The sequence below is a fragment of the Rhineura floridana genome, chromosome 1 (genome assembly GCF_030035675.1).
Source record: "Rhineura floridana isolate rRhiFlo1 chromosome 1, rRhiFlo1.hap2, whole genome shotgun sequence".
NCBI classification, from domain to species: domain Eukaryota; kingdom Metazoa; phylum Chordata; class Lepidosauria; order Squamata; family Rhineuridae; genus Rhineura; species Rhineura floridana.
In genome coordinates this window covers 165,317,304-165,340,655 of record NC_084480.1, presented here as the reverse complement: position 1 = coordinate 165,340,655, position 23,352 = coordinate 165,317,304, and the positions used below count along the sequence as shown (strand labels likewise).

The following is a 23,352-nucleotide window of genomic DNA, read 5'->3' as shown; positions in this document are numbered from 1 at the left end:
AGAGACAGTGCTGGAGGTGGCTCAGGAATGCTTGCAGAGTCAGGAGGTGTGTGGTAAGAGGTTCAATGTCTAGCACAGTCTCATCAGCCATGACTGAAGCCTCAGGGGCAGGGCTGTTACTGGCCAGATTACTGAAGTCTTCTTCAGTTTCAGCACCCTCCTCTGCAGACCACTTAGGCCCTTTCCTGGATCCCAGTCCACCTCCTCCTCTTCCTGTTCGCTCTGCCAGGGCAAGTAAGAAAAAATGTATTATGACGGAGGTGGAAAGGAATTAACAGCATTGTACAAAAATGACACAGAATGGTAAATGGTGGAGTAAGGAAGCAAGCAGCATCACATTTCTTTGAGGTGGGAGGTGATAATGGGATTGTCTATAAAAGAAATCAAAGATATTTGTAACTAGTGTCAACACCTGCTCCTTTAGAGAGTCAAGATTGTTGGTCTGAAAAAGCTACATCTGATGTTGGAAAAGCAGTTGGAAAGCAGCAAGGTACACTGGAAGGACAAGAATTTGAGTTACGATGTTTCACATGTATCAGTGTCCCACAAAAATGCTGAATTGACTATGATGAACAAAATATCTGATTAAATAGTTAGCTCAATGTTATAATAATGTTAAAAAATAAAAAAACTGGGCTGTGTGTGTGAAAAGGGAAGATGAGGTGATATATAGTACAGGATCGTTAAGATTAATAGAATGTAAAAAGCAATCCTGTCAATTAGCTTTGTCTGTTAGCCAAGGTTAAGCTCAATTGATGTTGTACATATATGTGCTTGCTGATTGATAAAATAACTGTTCTAAATTACTATATTGAATTTGGAACTTCATATAGAAGACAACACAGCTACTAAGATAGCTACTGCTGTTTCTGGACTAGGATAGCCTGACCCCTGTCGTCCATATGCTGGCAGCCTCCATATCAGATTACTGTAATGTGCTTTATGTGGGGCTGCCCTTGAGGTTGACCCAGAAGCTGCAGCTAGTGCAAATTGTGGTGATAGTTCTGCCCTAACCTGCTGAAGTTAGACTTAAGACACATAGGTGTGCTTTTCTTTAAGAGGTTTAACAGAAAATTTCACTTCAGAACACCTCATAGATCAGCTTAGACAGGATGCTGCAACTCTACTCGGCATAAATAGGCATGACTACACAGAGCTAAGATGTTGTCGCAGCAATTAGACACGCCCCCTTACAACCCTTAAGTAAGTGTGGGTGGGTTCATCTACTGGCTTGAGGAAGATGTCACTGAACAGGAGCATGAGCACTCCTCCTTAGCGGGACTATGGGAAGCCTTTGAGCCTGCTGGCACAGTTGCCTTCATGTCTGAACGAGGGTGGTGGAGATATGTCTGTGAGGTCCTCCTCCTCGGAAGTGTACACAGTAGTGGTGGCAGAGTGGATGCGGAAGGAGGGTGAGAGGGAGATGAAAGGTCAGCCTCTTGATCAGGCAACATCTTGACAATTGCAACTGGAGCTATGGGGGCAAAGCTGTGGCCTTTGGCTTCAACACACTCTGATTGCGAGATACTAGGGCCCTTCCCCAAATCCCAGTCCATCTCCTCCTGTTTTTCATGATTGCTTCAAGGACATTCCACAGAACTTATGACAGTGACTTGACTGCTCACTGGGGCAGAATATCACCCTTATTATGCACTGCTGAAAGAATTGCACTGGATGTCAATTAGCTACTGGGCTAAGTTCAAGATGGAACCAGGATACCTAACAGAGCATCGCATCCCTTATACATGTTGGAAGTGTTGGGAGGCAACTCAACTTTGGTGGATTGCATGGGTTAAACTAGGGAGAGAGACCTCCTTGTTCCTAGACTATCATTCTGACCTTGCCTGTGGTTGACCTTCCTTGAGGTACTCTTAGGGTTACGGACCTCATTTCCTGCTTCCTCCTCCTTCATCTGACCTTGGGGAAGGAAGCATCTTTTCTTTGTCTCTCTCTCTCCAGCAGCGGACAGCAAAGAGCAAGCATGGCTCTTTGCATCACCAACTTAAGTTAGTTAGAACTAGGAACTCTTTAATATCAAGTATGTATTTAGTTTATGATAATAAACTAAGCTTTCTTATTTTCCTAAACCTAGGATCTGTGTGATTATATCGAGGAAAAGGTATACTACTTCAGGTAAGATTCACACACGCACCCCTCACCTACTGGTGCTGTTTTGTTGCTCTGCCAATAATATACTGTACCCAACTGATCACATCCTTCAACATGAGAGGGCATCCTACAGATACGATCTTATCAGGAGGTCTATTTTGCATAATGTCAGAATCAGGCCTTTACTGTGGCAGCAACCCTTCCCATTATGTATCAGACAAGTGCCAACTCAATTGCCCTTTTGGCCCCTGTTAAAGGATTTCCCCTTTCAACAAGCCTCCTAAGTGAAGATTTTCATCCCAATCAATATCTGTATTTTTAAAAAATTGGTTTTATATACATTTTTATTGGATTGAAAAACTGTTCAGAGATGATTCATAGGAAGCAATTCAATAACAACAACAACATGTTCTGGGGACTTATTTAGGAGTAAATCCCACTTTGCATCAGTTCAAAGGTAATTTTTGTTCATGGGCTGCATATTACAAAGCTGGGCCCTAGGACAGAAAATGATGGCCACAGTGCTGCTCCAAAACTGGAGTGCACAACATCGCACTACCTCCATATGCAGCATTGTACTGGTACTAGCACAATGTTCATGTCAGTCCTGTCCCTTCTCTCATTTAATTGGATACAAGGAAAGATGTTTACCTGTGTCAGGGTTGGACTAGATGACCTTTAAGGTCTTTTACAACTCTTATCTTTTGATGTAGATGGTTGCTAGTTGGGTACTTGTAATGTAGAATGGTAGGTTCAGTTATGTAGGCTATGTGTCTCTTTCAGTGAGCAGACAAATCTGGGACAGAGGTCCTCCCCATCTGCCACTGGCAGCTATCCAGCTTCAAGGTAGCAGTGAAATGAAAGATATTTTTATCAGCACGTAGCCACTTTAAGTTGTATACAAAAATGCAAGCATAAACACAACAGATAAAATTACCAAACTAAATTTAAAAGCACCAGCTATTGCAATTTGAGATAATAGTAGTGGAGTCATTAACCTTTTACATATGTCTCTGTACAAACAGCAAAATAACAGTACAGGGGCCGGTGTTTCAGTATGACCATCTGCACATGGACATGTATGGTTATGGAACGGGGAGTCTCTAAAAATGATCCTCAAATACTGATGAAGGAAGCACTCAGTCACAAAATTGAGAAAGCTCTTCTGTAATTTAGAATGGTTAAATCCTGTAGATTAGACTCTGTTGTATTGGGGAGACTAGATAGAGAAGTCATACCAGGGAAATACTTTTCACATTACAGACAAATTGTTCTGCTGTTCAATATCAAAGAGGTGTTGCCTCAATAGGTCTTTTTACTAAATTCTAAACTTATCAACTGTTGTGGTGAAAAGCCAAGAAAGCATAACCATAAATTGATGCCTTTCATCCAACCACGTTTTGTATAAATCAATCAGAACTGAAGCAAGCAAGCCAACAGAGGCTAAATTCAGCCTGAGTCTATAGTTAAAGGTCCTGATTCAGGCCTGTGTAAAACAGATGAGAGTCCAGCTTTGACTTACCAAGCAGCATTCAAAACACACACTGGTATCTAGAAAATTTGTCTAAGGAATTTGGACTGCACAACTTCTACTGGGTTTATATTTGCATCAGCCCAAATTTGAATCCCATTAAAATAATTGAGCTAAAGGTTTGGCCTTAAAAGATTGAAGCACAGAAAGTATAAACTTTCTGTTTGGAACAAGCTTTGGCCAACTGCACCATATTGCCTAAATAATGCATCTCTTAAGGGTGTGGCCCTTAACAGCTGCAATTCCCCCTCCAATTTGGAGCTGGAAAAGCCCTTTCTACGTGTTACACTGTAAGGTTTTTTGTTAATTGAATTTAAAACTTCATAATTTATGTTTTATTGTGGGTTATAGTTTATCATATACATTTATAATAAAATCATAACACACAGCCGTTATACCAAATGTTTGAGTTTTGGAAATGCTTCACAAACTTTATACATACATTTTTGTATTGCTATAACAAGAAAAAAAAATTTCCCCCAAAGCAGCATATCTATAAAAACCAAAATGTATAAAGACAAAGTAAAACAAGGTATAACCCTTACAACCATCTTGCAAAGTAGATCAGTATTTCAAGAGGCATGTTAGAGACACCTCCTGAGGGGAGCTCATGCCCTTTAACCATGACACTGGATTTGTTCAAAAACTCCACGCAGGATCAGATGCTCCCATTCAAGCCAAGTTTTAGGCCAGCGCGGAGTCCCTGCGGGGGCTCGGGGAAAGAGCGCGAGGGGCGGGCGAGCGCGCGCGCAGCCTGGGCGAAGGCGCGGGTTGAAAAAAGGGGAGACGGAGCGAGCGAGCGCCCTCCGGTGGTCGGTGTGGGCTCGGCTGGGCTTTATGCGCCGCAGTTCGGCTCCGCCTGTCATGGAGCTCGTACGGCCGTGCTAATTCTGTTGCCCGGCTCATTTCCCCTCCTTTCGTTCTTCGTCTTGTCTCCTCCCCTCCTCTCTGGTCTCCATTTTCCAGCGGATCCGGCACCGAAGGCGGCAGTAGTAGTGTCTGCCGGGCCTTTGCTGCTCCGTCGGCATGGCAGCTAACATGTATCGCGTTGGAGGTAAGGTTGGCCCTTTTAGCCACCGCTGCATCTTCCGGGTGGGGTGGGGAGCGGAGCGGAGCTCCCCTCCCTGTCTCCCCCCCAGGAGGAGGAGGAGGGAGGAGGAGGAGGATGCCGGTTGAGCAGTTGGGCCTGGCCGGCTTTGTGCGGTGGGGATGCGCCAGGCGGTGGGGCTAGCAGGGAGTTGGCGGGGCAGCACAGGTGTCATTTCAGAGGGAGGAGGCTCGTGACCTCCGGGTCATGGGGGCCCCTCGGGAGCAAGCCTTTGGGAGGGCTCCTGGTTCTCCAGTCCGCACAATCCTCCCCGCCATGCTGCCAAGATAGAGGGGAAGAGCAGCCGGGGAGAGGTGCTGATGGGGCACACCTTTCCTCTTGGAAGCGTCGAGGACGATCGCGGCCAGCCTAGAGGAAGACGTCTCGCCTTGGCCACCTGCCCACCGCCAGGGAGAGCGCAGGTGGGCACTTTGAGTAGGCAGGGGCATTTGCTGGTCCAAAGACCAACACATCCTCTTGCTTGCTCACCTCATCTCTTCCTCTGGTGGCGCAACAGTGGATTTTGTGGAACAAGCCCCTCCTCTTTATTGTGCTGTCTGGAGAGCGACAGAGGTGGCAACAGCTTCGGCTCACTCCGGGATGGACCTGCTGAGCCTAAGCTGCCTTGCCACAATACCCGAAGAGCAGGTACAGCCTCGCAGAAAGAGGTCCTAAGCTAGTGATTGGAAGCAGCGGTGGGCCAGTTCTCCCCCCCTCATGCTGCCGAAAGATAGAGGGTGAGAAAATAAGAAGAGGCTTCTGCAGCTCCTTTTACTCACTTGCGTCCTCCTTGTGCGTGGGGATTGGGCCCAGTTTTCAATACCACATTGCCCACAGAGTCCAAGCGAGAGGAGGAGGCTGCACCTGCACAATTGCCTACCTCATTCTTTTAGCAGCATGACAGGAAGGATTGGGTGATAGCTGCAAGTAGCCACCTGCTGCTTCTGATCACGTACTTGCCCTCTTTCTAGGAGACTACAGTCTTATTCATTCCCCTCCCCCAATTTGGGTGACACAATGCGAAGGTTTGGGGGCTAATTTTCATCACTGCGTGCAACCCAGAGAGCATGCACCCAGGTGAGCAAGCAAAGACGATGTGACTACTCCTTGCAGAAGCAAACAGTTCTTCTTTTGTGAGAGCTTTGGTGGTGGGGACTGTGCCGACTAGAGAGAAGCAGCTGAGGAAGTCAGAGGGGTCTCTGTCTTTTTACACAGTGGCACAAAGCCCAATCCTCCTTGGGTGTTGCCCAGAAAAAAGGTGAATGGATGAATGGAAGTAGTGGCTGCTCCTGCAAGGCAGCCCCACTGGCTCTCCCCCCAGAGAGAGAGAGAGAGAGAGAGATGAACAGGTAGAGATAGGAGGACTCTCCTCCACTCATCTACCTGCACTCCCTGGGTGCAGAACTCTAGATTCAGTCCATAGTGGGACGTCAGCGGAAGCAGAGGCAGCTGTTCCTTCCAGCCATGCTCATTTAACTGCTTTCATAAACATGGGAGCAGCAGTAGCTCTGTGCCATCACTCACTGGAGGAGAAGGTGGTGGAAAAATTGGTAGTGTTCTGCATGGCATAGAGCTGAGGGTACAATTCAGGCTTTCACCCACACAACAGAGCTCAAACCTCTTGGGGATGGCTACACTTCAGCAGGAACTTGTTGCTACTCACACATATACCAGACCTTGTTGAAGCCCTGTTCCATATTTCTGCACATGTGTGCTGCTTCAAGCACAGCAGGTGGGGACTATAGACAAGGGTATCCAACTAACTGCACAATCCTGACCATGACTAATCAGAAATAAGTCTTACTGCATTCAGTGGGACTTCCAGGTAAGTGGGGTTAAAATTGTAGCCTCAGTCATACTCTGAGTGAAATAAATGGGCTTAAAATTGGTCACACCTAAATTACTGATTGAATGGGTCTACTCTGAGTATGACTTGGTCAGATGCCACCCAGGGTCTTTTCTGTAGTGGAACCAAGGCAAGGAATGCCCTGCCAAAAGCAGGCCATCTTGCTGCTCACCTTTTTGTCAAGCACCTAAGATTGCCTTTCCCTTTTTTAGATAGTGTAGTATATGCCGTAAACGTACGAGTAAAAGACATTAGATAGTGTTTTATTCATTTAATTTTTGACTGTTGCTGGCTTCTGCATTGATGTTATTTTTCAGAGTAGTTTTAATGTACCATTTGTTTTGATTAGGTTTTAGCTATTTGTTAACATTTATACTTTTGTCTTTCCTTTTTGTGTATTTTTAAATATTTTTTTAGGAACCTCCTTTTCCTATCTACAGAACATTAGTTTGAGGGAGTGCAGAAAACTGACCTGTTACGAACGTGCAGCTTTCTTGTAATAAGTATTGAAGTCAGACCCTTGTTTGAAATGTTTTTGGGTGGGTGCCACCATGCAGAGGTAACACCTTCTGAGGTTCACCTTGTGGCCCAGTGGCTGTGGAGACACTGCCCTTTATGTGGTCAGGTTGAGAAAACCAAGTAGTTATGGCTGGAGCGAGGCATTCAGTATGAGCTGAAACACTTATCCTGCTTTTTTACTCTGTCTTTCATAGAATTATAGAGTTAGAAGGGGCCTATAAGGCCATCAAGTCCCTCTACCTGCTCAATGTAGGAATCCAAATTAAAGCATCCCCGATAGGTGCCTGTCCAGCTGCCTCTTGAAGGCCTCCAGTGCTGGGAGAGCCCACCACCTCCCTTGGTAATTGGTTCCATTGTCGTACTGCTCTAACAGTTAGATGTCCAGTCAAAATTTGGCTTCCTATAACGAGCCCATTGTTCCGTGTCCTGCACTCTGGGACAATTGAGAAGAGATCCTGGCCCTCTTCTGTGTGACAACCTTTCAAGTACTTGAAGAGTGTTATCAGTCTTCTCTTCTCCAGGCTAAACATGCCCATTCTTTCAGTCTCTCCACAGAGCTTTGTTTCTAGTTCCCTGATCATCCTTGTTGCCCTCCTCTGAACCTGTTCCAGTTTGTCTGCATTCTTAAAGTGTGGAGTCCATAACTGGACGCAGTACTCAAGATGAGGCCTAACCAGTGCAGAATAAAGGGGAACAAATACTTCACACGATTTGGAAGCTATTCTTATGTTAATGTAGCCTAAACATTTGCCTTTTTTGCAGCCACATTACACTGTTGGCTCATATTCAGCTTGTGATCAGCAACAATTCCAAGATCCTTTTCGCATGTAGTATTGCTGAGCTAATTATTCCCCATCTTATAACTGTGCATTTGGTTTCTTTTTCCTAGGTGTAGAACTTTGCATTTATCTGTGTTAAGAACATAAGAAGAGCCTGCTGGATCAGGCCAGTGGCCCATCTAGTCCAGCATCCTGTTCTCACAGTGGCCAACCAGGTGCCTGGGGGAAGCCCGCAAGCAGGACGCGAGTGCAAGAACACTCTCCCCTCCTGAGGCTTCCGGCAACTGGTTTTCAGAAGCATGCTGCCTCTGACTAGGGTGGCACAGCACAGCCATCACGGCTAGTAGCCATTGATAGTCCTGTCCTCCATGAATTTGTCTAATCGTCTTTTAAAGCCATCCAAGCTGGTGACCATTACTGCATCTTGTGGGGGCAAATTCCATAGTTTAACTATGCGCTGAGTAAAGAAGTACTTCCTTTTGTCTGTCCTGAATCTTCCAACATTCAGCTTCTTTGAATGTCCACGAGTTCTAGTATTATGAGAGAGGGAAAAGAATTTTTCTCTATCCACTTTCTCAATGCCATGCATAATTTTATACACTTCTGTCATGTCTCCTCTGACCCGCCATTTCTCTAAACTAAAAAGCCCCAAATGCTGCAACCTTTCCTCGTAAGGGCTCCATCCCCTTGATCATTCTGGTTGCCCTCTTCTGAACCTTTTCCAACTCTATAATATCCTTTTTGAGATGAGGAGACCAGAACTGTACACAGTATTCCAAATGCGGCCGCATCATAGATTTATACAACAGCATGATGATATCAGCTGTTTTATTTTAATACTTTTCCTAATTATCGCTAGCATGGAATTTGCCTTTTTCACAGCTGCCGCACACTGGGTCGACATTTTCATCGTGCTGTCCACTACAACTCCGAGGTCTTTCTCCTGGTCGGTCACCGCCAGTTCAGACCCCATGAGCGTATATGTGAAATTAAGATTTTTTGCTCCAATATGCATAATTTTACACTTGTTTATATTGAATAGCATTTGCCATTTTCCCCCCCATTCATTCAGTTTGGAGAGGTCTTTTTGGAGCTCTTCGTAATCCCTTTTTGTTTTAACAACCCTGAACAATTTAGTGTCGTCAGCAAACTTGGCCACTTCACTGCTCACTCCTAATTCTAGGTCATTAATGAACAAGTTGAAAAGTACAGGTCCCAATACCTTGAGGGACTCCACTTTGTACAGCCCTCCATTGGGAGAACTGTCCGTTTATTCCTACTCTCTGCTTTCTGCTTCTTAACCAATTCCTTATCCACAAGAGGACCTCTCCTCTTATTCCATGACTGCTAAGCTTCCTCAGAAGTCTTTGGTGAGGTACCTTGTCAAACGCTTTTTGAAAGTCTAAGTACACTATGTCCACCGGATCACCTCTATCTATATGCTTGTTGACACTCTCATGCTGGCTCTGCTTCAGTAAAGCTTGTTCTTCTATGTGCTTTGTTAATCTAGCTTTAATAATACTTTCTACCAGTTTTCCAGGGACAGAAGTTAAGCTAACTGGCCTGTAATTTCCGGGATCCCCTCTGGATCCCTTTTTGAATATTGGCGTTACATTTGCCACTTTCCAGTCCTCAGGCACGGAGGAGGACCTGAGGGACAAGATACATATTTTAGTTAGCAGATCAGCAATTTCACATTTGAGTTCTTCGAGAACTCTCAGGTGGATGCCATCCGGGCCCGGTGATTTGTCAGTTTTTATATTGTCTATTAAGCCTAGAACGTCCTCTCTTGTTACCTTCTGTTGTTTTCAGCCCAATGCTGCAGCCTATTAAGATCCCTTTGGATTCTGTTTCTGTCTTCCAAGGTTTCCCTCCCAATTTTGTATCATCTGCAAATTTAATAAGCATTCCCTGCACCTCCTCATCCAAGTCTGTGGATCCACCTGATAGTTCACATTTAGCTAGCTTGCTAATCAGAATATCATGGGGCACTTTCTCAAAAGCTTTGCTGAAGTTGGGATATATTATATATATAGCATTCCCAGAGTCTACCTAGGAGGTTACCTGATTAAAAAATGAGATAAGATTAGTCTGGCAATCCATGTTGGCTTTAGTAATCACTACATTATTTTCAAGGTGCTTACAGATTGACTGCTTTATAATCTGTTCCATAATTTCCCCAGGGATTGATGTCAGGCTGACTTGTCCGTAGTTCCCAGATTCCTCCTTTTTGCCCTTTTTGAAGATAAGGACAACATTAGCCCTCCTCCAGTCATCTGGCACTTCACCCATCCTCCACGATTTCGCAAAGATAATAGATAGTGTTTCCGAGAATTCTTCGGCCAGTTCTTTCAATACTCTTAAGATGCTATTCATCGGGCCTTGCAGATTTGAACTCGTTCAAAGTGATTAGGTATTCCTTGACCATTTCTCTTTCAATCTCAAATTGCAGTCCTGCCCCTTCAACTTTACATTTTCCAGGAGGGTCATAGACCCCCCTTTTGGGAGAAGACTGAGCCAAAGTAGGAATTGAGCACTTCTGCCTTTTGTTTGTCATCTGATATTTTGCCTTCCCCATTGAGTAGCTGTACCACCACTTCTTTTCTCTGTCTTTTACTGTGGATATACCTGAAGAAAGATTTTTTATTGCTTTTGGCATCTCTTGCTAGCCTCAGCTCATTCTCAGCTTTAGCCTTCCTGATGCCATCTCTGCAATTCCATGCTATGTGTCTGTACTCTTCCTTTGTGGCCTGGCCTTCTTTTCACTTCCTGTATGTGTCCCTTTTGTGTTTTCAGGTCAAGTCTAAGCTTTCTGTGAAGCCACATTGGCTTCTTCTACTGTCTTCCCCCTTTTTTCCTTGATGGAATTGCTTGCCATTGCTCCTTTAGAATTTCATTTTTTAGAAACTCCCACTCATCTTGAACTCCTTTTCTCATTAGGGTCGCTTGCTACAGAACCTTACTTACCATTATTCTGAGTTTATTAAAATCGGCTTTGCTGAAGTCCAGAGTACATGTATGGCTACTCACAGCGTTTGCTTCCTATAAAATCAAGAACGCTAGTACAGCATGGTCACTTTCCCCCAGAGTTCCCCTAACTGCCACTTTATGCACCAAGTCATCTCTGTTGGTTAGAATCAAGTCAAGGATAGCTGATCCTCCGGTTGCTTCTACCATCTTCTGTAGGAGAAAGTTATCTCCAACACTAGTCAGGAATTTCTTGGAGGGGCCGTGTTTGGCAGAATTTGTCTCCCAACAGATATTGGGGTAATTGAATCCTCCCATTACTACTACATCATGCCTCCTCGAAACATTGGCAATTTGCTTTCATTCCCTTTATACAATTTTCTTCTGTGTTTCATTCCCCCTTGTATCCATGTCTTGAAAATTTGTTGTAAAATTTTTATTTATTTAAGGTATTTATATACAGCTTCATCATTAACATTTCTGAGCAGTGTATAAAAAAAAATTAAAAAATAAAAAGTTGGTTGCATGGTAATTGTTGAGAATGTATGAGTAGGAATGTCGCTGACTTGTGATTCTTTTATTTTATTCATTTATATCAACTGGGGTTGTCATATTCCAGTTCCCCAAATAAGGCTGGCAGCCTTATTTGTATATTATACAAATCAAGTGGTGGGTTGGGAAATTCTCCTGTTGCTGCTTTTCCATTTCAAATTATTCCTTCCAAAGGTGATTCATAACAAAGAAACAGAGTGTTGGCCTTACTTTTATATATGACATGCAGGTGAAGCTTTAATAAAAAATATGGCAATTAGACTTACAGTATATAAGGCTGCAATTCCATCCATACTTTTCTGGGAGTAAGTACTATTGAACACAGTGGAACTTCCTTTTCAGTAAACATGCTTAAGGTTTATACTATTAATCTAAAGGGAACCCTCAACTCACTTTTGCATATCCTTCATGAATTGTTCTCTTTCTTATGCATGGACATTCCTTACTGTATTTAGTTTAGGGGTTTTTTTTGTCAGTCCTGACACTTTTAAGTGTCATATCTCTGATACTGATATCACTGTAAAAATAAATCATTAACGTTTATTCAAAAGTTCCCCTCCATCTTTTAGACATAAACAATTGTTCTTCTTTATACACTGTACGTTTGAGTGCATTCATGAGGGAAGTAAGATCTAGAATTTAAAAAGAGGAAAATAATGGGGGTGGGAATTAGGATCATGGGGTGGAGAACTGGATCTGGGGTTAGGAAGACGGAGATGGAAAGGGTGAGGATGGTATCTGATAGACTGCAACTGGACAAACCTATATTACCTCCACTGTTGTAGGCAGAAAACCAGTTGCTGGGAAACACAAGCAGGAGAGAGCCATTGCACTCATTTCCTACTTGTCTGCTTCCCAAAGGGTACTGGCTGGTCACTGTGAGAACAGAACACAGGGTTAGATGGGCCTTTGACTTCATCCAGCAAAGTTTTTCTTATATTCTTAAACTTGGAAACCCACAAGAAGGGTGTATGCCTTTCTCCTTTCCTTGGAAAATATCCAGTATGGCACAGGTGGGGAACTGCAGGGGTGTGGCCTAAGGAGAGTTCTGGGGGCCAGATAGAAAAGCCCCCAGGCCTAAGGTTCCTTACCCCTGCAGTATGGACTCTAGGAAGCCTAGCTTCTTCTAACTTAAAGTCCCTTTCCAAAAGACTAAAGTTGCATATTTATATGACATTTCCTGCAAAACTGATATGGTGGAATGACCTGCTTTAGGATATCGAGCAGGGGTGAAACAAAGGTCAACCATTAATAAGCACAATGCCCCTAGCAAGGCAGATTGGGGATCTGTGTGAAACAAAGGTATAATATCAATAATTTAAGATATGCCGATGATACCATACTACTAGCACAAACCAGTAATGATTTGAAACGAATGCTGATGAAAGTTAGAGAGGAAAGCACAAAACATTCATAAGGAAGGTAATCACCAAGAACATAGTGTTCTAGTGAATGTATACCAGGAACAATTCAATTATAAAAACCGTATAAAGGCTATAAAAGAGTTTGGTCTCATTACAGCTAAGGCACTATTTTCTTCCAATATCGGATTAAGAATTTCAAGTGGACAGAAAAATGTTATTAGTGTCTACCTCATAACTTGAAAGTTAGAGAGGAAAGCACAAAAGCAGGACTACAGCTGAACGTCAGAAAGACTAAAGTAATGACAACAGAAGATTTATGCAGCTTTAAAGTTGACAATGAAGACACTGAACTTGTCAAGGATTATCAATACCTTGGCATACTTGTTAACCAAAATGGAGACAGTAATCAAGAAATCAGAAGAAGACTAGGACTGGGGAGGGCAGCTGTGAGAAAACTAGAAAAGGTCCTCAAACGCAATGATGTATCACTGAACACCAAAGTCAGGATCATTCAGACCATGGTATTCCTGATCTATATGTATGAATGTGAAAGTTGGACAGTGAAAAAAGCGGATAAGAGAAAAATCAACTCATTTGAAATGTGGTGTTGGAGGAGAGCTTTGCGGATACCATGGACTGCGAAAAAGACCAATGATTGGGTGTTAGAACAAATTAAACCAGAACTATCACTAGAAGCTAAAATGATGAAACTGAGGTTATCATACTTTGGACACGTCATGAGAAGACATGATTCATTAGAAAAGACAATAATGCTGGGAAAAACAGCAGGGAGTAGAAAAAGAGGAAGGCCAAACAAGATATGGGTTGATTCCATAGAGGAAGCCACAGACTTGAACTCCCAAGATCTGAACAGGGTGGTTCATGACAGATGCTCTTGGAGGTCGCTGATTCATAGGGCCGTCATAAGTCGTAGTCGACTTGGAGGCACATAACAACAACAAACAAATATATACAATTAACCTATTGCATCCCTAAGAAATTTATCATCATGGTGATGGGAAAATAATAGCAGCACACTATCCAACTGAAGGGTTGATGTGGGATTTGATATGCTTATGTGATGCTTTGGGGGGAAAGTGCAATGTGTATGTGGCTGCATTAAAATCAAATGAGCATGAGGCTTTTGCATGAAACAGAGCACTTGTTTGGGCTGGGTCCATGGCAGTATGGAATTTAATAAAATGTAGCTAAGCATGATAGTTTTGCCTGGAATATATTGTAGCCTCTTTAATACATAGTTTGTCCTTGGAGTATACCTTCTAGTAGGATGGCTTCAGCTCTTAGGATACCATATATATTAGGTACATCATCAAACATTGAGGAGTTTGGGATCAAGCCAGAACTAGGTGTTTATCCCTTCCCTTCGGTGCAATTATGTGTTCGTTTACTTAGAAATAAGTCCCATTGGATCTTACCCAGTACATTTTTCTTCAGGTAAATGTGCATAGGATTATAGCCTTGTCAGGTGATGGATAACCCCTTACTCTCAAGCCCCAAACTTTTGGATAGAAACTGACTTTCCTGTCCAGAGCTTGGAGGGGAAGGTTGGGGCTTGTTGTGACTGAGCCCATCCACAGCCACCTGAGCTCTTCTGTTACTCATCTTCAAATCACCTAAACTTTCTCTCTTGCTAAGAACTGGAGATGGGGGCAGCAATCTTCCCCGTTGTTTCACTGTGCCGTCTCAATCTCAGTGCTGCTGTGGACATGATCCCCTCCTCCCAGTCTCCAAGCTTAAGAAGAAAGCTAGGGTTTTTTTGTTATTGTCACTCACCAGATTCAGAGAGGTGAGCAGAAATGTGGACCATTGGGACATCTGGGTCTCCCTGGGAGGATCATGGTGGCCCTGTCACTTCAGCAACTGGGCAGCCATTTCCTCTTCTGAAACTAGGGTAGATGCCTCTTGCCAACGTTCTGCTTATGTGCAACAATTGCAGTGCGCTATAGGTGTCGCTTTTTTTTGCCATAGATGAGGAAAACTGGTACAGCTCCCCCCCCCCCGGTGTGGTTTCTTTGGTCAGGGAATTGGGCCCAGACAACTGACAATTCAATAGCTCTCACTTCCCTTAAAATGTTAAGGAATAAAGAAAGACACTGTCAAGTGTTAGCATACTAATCTTAGCTTGCCTAAAGAGCTGTGTATAATATATGTCTTCGTTATGGTAGTAGTTTTAACTCTGAGCCTTCCCAGTTTGACTAGTATTGTACCTGTTCTTTGTTACTAATGAGAAAATTTTCATGAAAAAATATAGCAGTGGACAATGTACTGGCCTACATCTTTGGAATGGTTTTTATTTTGGGGAGGTCTCCATCTCCCTTATAGCCCCCATAGTTCCAGCACTATTATAGCCCAAATAGTTCCCTACACTGGTGAATTCATCCCTAAAATGTTGTTGTACTTAAGAGGGCTGCTGCATGTTACAATTGGTGTAGAAAACACTTGTACCATTTCCCTGTAGCATATGCATAAAGTGTTGAATAAAATGTGTGTATCTGGAAAACCTGATTGTAGCATGTGTTTTATTTATTTAGGTGCTTATGCCCTGATTGTCAAAGTGAAGAGCATTCACAAGGTGACTTAGAATATTAAACTAATACAAATGGAATGTAAAGTAATAAAATTTCAGGATAGCAAACAATACAATAAAAATAGGAGAGGTCCTCTTGTGGATAAGGAATTGGTTAAGAAGCAGAGAGCAGAGAGTAGGAATAAATGGACAGTTCTCCCAATGGAGGGCTGTAGAAAGTGGAGTACCTCAGGGATCGGTATTGGGACCTGTACTTTTCAACTTGTTCATTAATGACAGAATTAGGAGTGAGCAGTGAAGTGGCCAAGTTTGCTGACGACACTAAATTGTTCAGGGTTGTTAAAACAAAAAGGGATTGCGAAGAGCCCCAAAAAGACCTCTCCAAACTGAGTGAATAGGCGGAAAAATGGCAAATGCAATTCAATATGAACAAGTGTAAAATTGTGCATATTGGAGCAAAAAATCTTAATTTCACTTATACGCTCATGGGGTCTGAACTGGCGGTGACCGACCAGGAGAGAGACCTCGCGGTTGTAGTGGACAGCACGATGAAGATGTGGACCCAGTGTGCGGCAGCTGTGAAAAAGGCAAATTCCATGCTAGCGATAATTAGGAAAGGTATTGAAAATAAAACAGCCGATATCATCATGCCGTTGTATAAATCTATGGTGTGGCCGCATTTGGAATACTGTGTACAGTTCTGGTCTCCTCATCTCAAAAAGGATATTATAGAGTTGGAAAAGGTTCAGAAGAGGGCAACCAGAATGATCAAGGGGATGGAGCGACTCCCTTATGAGGAAAGTTTGCAGCATTTGGGGCTTTTTAGTTTAGAGAAAAGACGGGTCAGAGGAGACATGATAGAAGTGTATAAAATTATGCATGGCATTGAGAAAGTGGATAGAGAAAAGTTTTTCTCCCTTTCTCATAATACTAGAACTCATGGACATTCAAAGAAGCTGAATGTTGGAAGATTCAGGACAGACAAAAGGAAGTACTTCTTTACTCAGCACATAGTTAAACTATGGAATTTGCTCCCACAAGATGCAGTAATGGCCACCAGCTTGGATGGCTTTGAAAGAAGATTAGACAAATTCATGAAGGACAGGGCTATCAATGGCTACTAGCCATGATGGCTGTGCTCTGCCACCCTAGTCAGAGGCAGCATGCTTCTGAAAACCAGTTGCCGGAAGCCTCAGGAGGGGAGAGTGTTCTTGCACTCGGGTCCTGCTTGCGGGCTTCCCCTGGGCACCTGGTTGGCCACTGTGAGAACAGGATGCTGGACTGATGGGCCACTGGCCTGATCCAGCAGGCTCTCCTTATGTTCTTAATAATAAAACAGGACAGTTAGAGGTCTTCTGAAGACCATGCATAAAAACCACAAAAGGGGGGGGTCTTGACTTCTCTTCTGCAGAGAGAGTTCCACAATCACAAAGCCACCACTGAGAATGTCCTGTCTTTAGTGTCTCTCTCTCCCCCCCCATAGTGTTCTGTGTTCAAGTCTTTCAGAGATACCGAACCTTGGAGAAACTCGTACTCCTTCCCTTGAAGTCATTGTCCCTTATCCTTCAGTCGTGCTTTGAGAGTGAGAGCAGAGGTATGAGTAGGCAGCTAAAAGCCACTTCTCTCACATTCATGCCTTACTCTTTCCTGGGATCAAGTACTTTGGCTGAGATGTGTATTCTTTCATGTGCGTTCCACAGCAAGGAGGCACTAGCCTCGCCTTCCTTCCTCCATAAATTCAATAAGGCCATACTCCTGTACAGTTGGAAGAAGTGGGTACCTTTTCATTAAATCAGTTCCTGGAAGGGATATAACTAGTATTTCTATCCCAGCTGGTAGTTCTAAGAACTCTGTAGCTTTAAGAACTAGTGCTTGATTTTAGCTTTTTCCTACTCTCACACTATTCCTTTTTCCTTTTGTGTAGTGTCTTTTAGATTATAAGACTGAGGGTATGGACTGTTTCGTTATTTTATTAATCTGTAAGCTGCTCTGAGAGACTTTTCAGCTGAATAGTTGGGTTAAAAATGCTTTAAATAGATAAATAAAATAATGCTGTTATATACAGTATAGATTGTCTAAGATGCCTGTAATACTTTGAACACAGAGACATAAGTGAATAGCATTATAGTTAGAATTTATATACTCTTTAGAAAGGGTGTTCAAAGTTCTACCCAGCCTTGTAATTTTTAATATGTAATATTCTGATTAAAGTTATGTCACTTTGTTTTTAATTTTGCTTTTATTGGTGTTTTAATGAATATTTTAGAGTGTTCTTTGTATACTGCCCAGAGGCTTTCTACTGAGTAAGGAGTATACAAATTTTGTTAAATAAATAAAATAAAAATAAAGAAATACTTTGTATCTATGGCCAGTAACACAGTTTTGACAGTATTATTATCCACATATTACAGGTCTGAGTCTGACTGGTTGACGGTTCAGTTGCACTGGACAGCTGGACATTTTTCACAGAAAGTCACCTTACCCATCAAAGGCAAGATTTCCTGTAGATGTCTGCAGATCTTTTATGTTGCTCCCAAAGACAGTCAGGCAGCCATTGATCCAAAGGAACATTTTATTCAGTATACAAGTTGAAAACCTTACTTGCTCACACAGCAAACACCACCAAAAAACCACCACATATATGGATAATGATTCTTAATTTCTTTCTAATTTTCATATCTAGCACTAGACAGATTAACGCTTTTGGTATCTTGCCAGTCCTCCAGTCCTTACTGGGAGCGGCACCATCTCTCCACAGCAAGTTAATGGTCTAATCAGGAACAGATTGACAACTCCCTGCTGGCTTTCTCTATGCCCACAATCCTGCATCTATGTACATATAGGCTGCAATTCTAATCTTACTTACCTGTTAGCAAGCTCTGTTGAATTCAATGGGACTTAGGTATGGTTAGGATTGCAGCCTTGGTCCATTTGTTGACCAAATCCACTCTTAACTCTAACAAAATATGGGTTAGGCTGAGCAGGTTTTATAGGATGAGGCTGCAGGGGCGAGATAACATTCCAGTGGTTGAAGTGACATCTCCATCAACCTGGAGGTTCCACCCTTGAGAAGGTGTTGGGCTTAGCCCTTGCACATGCAGCCGTGGTGGCCTCCCCTCTGCATAAGCTCCCTGAGGTGGTTGCCTCAGTCTGCCTAATGGCAGGGCTGACGCTAGTTGCTTGGTTTTAAAAGTTTTTTTTAAGTGACAAAAATGGACTCACTGATGTGATCAAAGTAAGCTACATTTATTAGAATGTAATAATATAAACACTACTGTCAAGCGGCAGGGTAGCCATCTAAAGTTAATAATAATAATCTGAAGGGGTGCCACAGCTGAAGGTGCAGCTTTTTGAACCCTGTGGGTACCAGGCACATTGTTGTCTTGTTTTGCACTGTGTTCTGCAGCATTCCTATCTCCTGCTTCAATTATTCTGTTGTCTTTTATTACGGACTGCTTGGAAGTGTGTTTAAGGCACTTGTGCATAAAGCTCCCCTCTTGCCCACTTCTCAGCACCTTGTTAGTGCTCTTAACATAATATTTGTGCCAATTTGTAAACTTTTGATGTCTCTTAATATGTGCCATGTTAAAATTTTGCACACTGCAGGCATGTTCTGTGCAGTTTGCCCTGCCGTTAAAGTACCTGCCAGTGGCTTTGGTGTCTGCCATAGCCAGTTCCCATGGCTCTTGGGCATTACGAGCAAAAATTAATGTTCTTAATAGTGGGGTACACCTTCCGCCGGTACTTCTTTGGTAGAAGGAGATGCACCAAAGTAGCATTTAACCTCCTGTGCCAGGAGATATATTTTCTTTTAGTCTCCTGACAGCTGTTTTCATTATCTCATCCTAATTATGTCTTTTTCCAGCATTTCTGTCCCCTTATTTAATAATCTAGGTATACAAATGGGACCTGACACAAAATGTTGCAGGGTGTCTCCAGAGAGAGGTTTGTGTAGTGACTGTGTTGTTTGATCTTCCCCTTAGTTCAGCTTTCTTTTTTATACATATTTTATTGATTTTAACTGTTCTATAAATACCGATAGGAAACAAAAACAATAAAATAGAAGGAAGAAAGACCAGCAAAGCAAGTCAGTTTGTAATATGGTTTGTAACAGAGTACCAAATAAAGTCAGATAAATATAATCACATCCTTTGGGGCAGGGTCACTTCTTCCACATTACCCCACCCCACTGGCAATTGTTGGAGGGAGAATGGTGAGAAGAGAAAGCTGTGGGGCTAGCATTAGTTTGTGAATACGGAAAGGTAGTGGTAGCAGTGATCATATTGTGTGGCAATGACTGTTGTTTGCGCAAGGTGGAGTGGTCTAAGATAGAACCCAAAGAAAGTGGGAGGAAAAGAAATACCACATAAAGCTGTGGTGGCAGACATGTGGCCCTCCAGATGATGTTGCGACTTGCATCTCGCATCAGCCCTAGCCAGCATGGCTACTGGTGACGGATGATGAGAATGACAGGTTAGCAACATCCAGACGGACACAGCTTCTCTTCTCTTCCCCCCCCCCTTCTCCATGATGTGTGGCTGTTAAAAGAGCTCCTGAGAACCCACAGCCCAGAGGAGAGGGAAGACAAATACAGCTGCCTGTGTTCCCTTTGCTCTGCATTTGCGCTCAAGGAGAGCGGAGGGAGACTGTGGCACACATGGACTGTCTTTGACAACTAACCTTTTTTTGGGCATAGGCTTAGCTTCCATTTGGGAGGGTGCTTCTGCGTACCCTGCGGTTCCTCTGTGGTGTTCATGGGTGGCCCCATTTTGCTTCCAAACTCATCATTACAGAGCCATCAGAGTTCCAGCGGAATTATTTACTCTGGATAAGCAGACTATTTGCATATACTTATCAGGTTGCATTGAAATGTGCATAGTGTTGAGTAATATTGGCAGAAGGTATTACCCTCCAGTAATACCATCCTGTGTGTTTAGCTCTGATATGATTTCCTCCTATGTGAGTGACTTGCCACCAGGCGTGGATGTATGAGCTTCTACTGGGCATGTGGTATGTCTTTTATATCAAATATGTAACGATCTTTTTAAATATGATGACCCATTTCTCCCCTTTAAAAGACTGTTTTATTGCAAATTGATATATTTGCAATAAATTGGTGTTAGTGTTTTTTCTTGCTTACTGCTCAGTTTGTTTAAACGTATGAACTATGGTGGGGGTTTGGATGGCACGACAAGCCGTACTGTGGCTTGTTTGCACTGTGCAGCTGTGCAGGGACAGTTGTGGCAGGGGGAGGCATGTTTATGATTAAACCAAAGTTTAAGACAAACTGGCTGGTTATGATGTGTAAATCAGACCAATTGTCATAAACTTTGTTTTCCTTAGGAAGTTGTAATGCTAATATACTTTCATCTAGATTCTGGTCTTCATGTACCTTGCTGTATTCCCTACACGACTGCGGGTGTTCAGGTTTATTTGCAGTACCTTGACTTTTCAGAGTTCAGATAATTATTTAAGGTAGTGCCTGAGTTGCAGTGGGGTTGCTGATATGGCCCAGTTGTCATGTGCAGATTATGAGGGCATCATTGTAATCCCTCGTCCCTATATGCAGTCCCGCACTCGCCCTCCAAAGCACAGACATCTGTTTGTGTATTTATTATAAGTATTTTTATGTGGCTCATCAGTGATATTCCCACAGAAATCGCACACACACACACAACCCCCCAATTAAAGTCTGTAGCAGGGTTTTAAAAAATATTTTATGTAGAATTGTTCTGTCAGCAATTGTTTTTGGCTTGGCAAGCTGGCAGAAGTGTCCATCTGAGTGAGAAGGATGAATGTACTCTGAGTAACATATCCCTTGTTGGCAAAGGATGCATACAGATTGGCTGCGGCTGCTGTTCCCCTGATGCGATATCGTGTCTAACCTGTGGAGAGTACCAGAAGTGGGCAGGTCCAAATTGGGCTGGCTGGGGAACAAGGAGTGGTGGCTAGTGAGGTGTGAAACCTATGAGTGCAGGATCAGTTTGGGGAAGGAGATGAGTAGGAAAGGATCTGATGTGTCATTACTGCCTAAACCCATGACAGAATAAGGGGAGTGAATTATGCAAAGGTATTGGGAATGGGGAGGATGCTTTTGCATTGGGTGATGGAGCAAACAACAGCTGTCTGCAAGAATTGGGGGATAAGGAATAGTTTTCGTATTTTTAAAGCTGTAACTTTCTCAAACTTGTGCTTCAAGAATGTTTTTCTTTCCAGATTATGTCTACTTTGAAAACTCTTCAAGTAATCCATATTTGATACGTAGAATAGAAGAACTCAATAAGGTAAAAACAATACCAATGCACTCAGTGATTTTTGAAGGTATTGGCTGTACTTGCTAGTTCTGCTATTTTACTTTATAATTCTGAAATAATTGTCAATTACCTTTTTGTAAAGTGATAGAATTAAAATATTAATATTTGAAATAGAGGGTTAGCATAAGTTTAATTAGGTACTTCCATTTTTTGCCTTCTTAGTTGCAGATTATACTAGGCAACACATACACACACAAATTAACATTAAAGACAGGAGTTCCTTGATTTTTTTAAAAAAAATAATGAGCAACCAGTCTGCATGCAAGTCATTGGTGCATGAGCCTTTTCAATGCAACTGAGTTCTTAATCTGACCTTGGAGAAGGCCTCTGGGGGCAATTTAAATAGAATGACCACTACTACAATATGAGGGATATGGGGGGATTTGGGGCTGGGAATCTATACTAGCTTCCTCCCCACCTCTGATCTGCAGTGTTAACAGTGAACTACAATGTAGCTCTGTAAACTTCTCTCTTTCTCTCAGAACTGCCTTCCAACCTATAATAACAATAGTGAGCTTCTCTGTAGTGTTGTTACACGCTACCCTCTTAGCCCAACTTGCTGTGGGAACATAAGCAATGGATAACGTTGCAGGTGGTGTTGTAGCCTCTTAGGTTCAGCCCAACCCCCAATGTGCGCTAGGGATCGAATACCTCTGGACAATGCTGTAGGGTTGTTGTAAGCCATTCAGAGCCTGGCCTGTATTCAGTGAAAATTGTACTGCCAGGCTATTATAAATCAGTCTCTCCCATTCTAATATGCAACATGAATAATGAACTACATTTGCTTTATAATTTGCTTCATTATTTTTTCAAATGTTTCACACCAAATAGGAGTTAGAACAGGAAGTCTTCTCTTTGCTGCTGCCTTGTGGGCCTTTTTTGGGGGGTGGACGCACTGGATTGAATTCTTGAAATGGATCCATTTCAATCGGGCTTTCGGCCGGGGTTTGGTACAGAAACAGCCTTGGTATGATGACCTCTGTCGGGAGAAAGACAGAGGGAGTGTAACTCTGCTGGTTCTCCTTGATCTCTCAGCGGCTTTTGATACCATCGACCATGGTATCCTTCTGGGGCGACTTGCGGACTTAGGAGTTGGAGGCACTGCTTGGCAGTGGCTATGCTCCTACCTCGAGAATCATCTCCAGAAGGTGGTGCTTGGGGAGCATTACTCGAGTCCCTGGGTACTCCAATATGGGGTCCCGCAGGGTTCAGTTCTGTCCCCCATGCTCTTTAATATCTATATGAAGCCGCTGGGTGAGGTCATTAGGAGATTTGGAGTGCGTTTCCAGCAATATGCTGATGATACGCAACTCTACTTCTCTTTTTCATCTTCTTCAGGTGAGGCTGTCAATGTACTAAATCGCTGCCTGGCCGCGATAATGGACTGGGTGAGAGCTAATAAACTGAGACTCAATCCTGACAAGACTGAGATGCTGTTGGTGGGGGGGCTCTCTGCCCAGATGGTTGATGTCCGACCTGCCCTAGATGGGGTTACACTCCCCCTAAAGGAGCAGGTCTGTAGTTTGGGGGTCTTATTAGATCCGCTCCTGTCACTGGAGGCTCAGGTAGCCTCGGTGGCACGGAATGCATTCTACCAGCTTCGGCTGGTAGCCCAACTACGACCCTATCTGGACAGGGAGAGCCTCGCCACAGTTATCCATGCTCTGGTAACCTCTAGATTGGACTACTGTAATGCACTCTACGTAGGGCTACCCTTGAAGACGGTTCGGAAACTT

The 23,352-nt window shown here is 43.1% G+C and overlaps 1 protein-coding gene across 10 annotated transcripts in view; it reads left to right on the top strand.

The window, feature by feature from the left end:
- The first annotated feature begins 4,454 nt into the window (after positions 1-4,454).
- MTA1 (metastasis associated 1) overlaps positions 4,455-23,352 on the top strand; it is a 148,040-nt gene continuing 129,142 nt past the window's right edge. For 5 of the 10 annotated variants that reach the window (XR_009757874.1, XM_061584353.1, XM_061584359.1 and 2 more), the window contains exons 1-4: positions 4,455-4,694; positions 5,699-5,804; positions 17,714-17,793; positions 21,519-21,586. Coding sequence is in view for 8 of the 10 variants with exons in the window: in XM_061584353.1 (XP_061440337.1) it covers positions 4,667-4,694; positions 5,699-5,804; positions 17,714-17,793; positions 21,519-21,586 (282 nt within the window). In the remaining 2 variants the exon portion in view is untranslated. Of the gene's footprint in view, positions 4,695-5,698; positions 5,805-17,713; positions 17,794-19,142; positions 19,248-20,245; positions 20,313-21,518; positions 21,587-23,352 lie in introns of those variants that run through there. The other 5 variants (XM_061584379.1, XM_061584393.1, XM_061584369.1 and 2 more) reach the window with 5 other exon arrangements.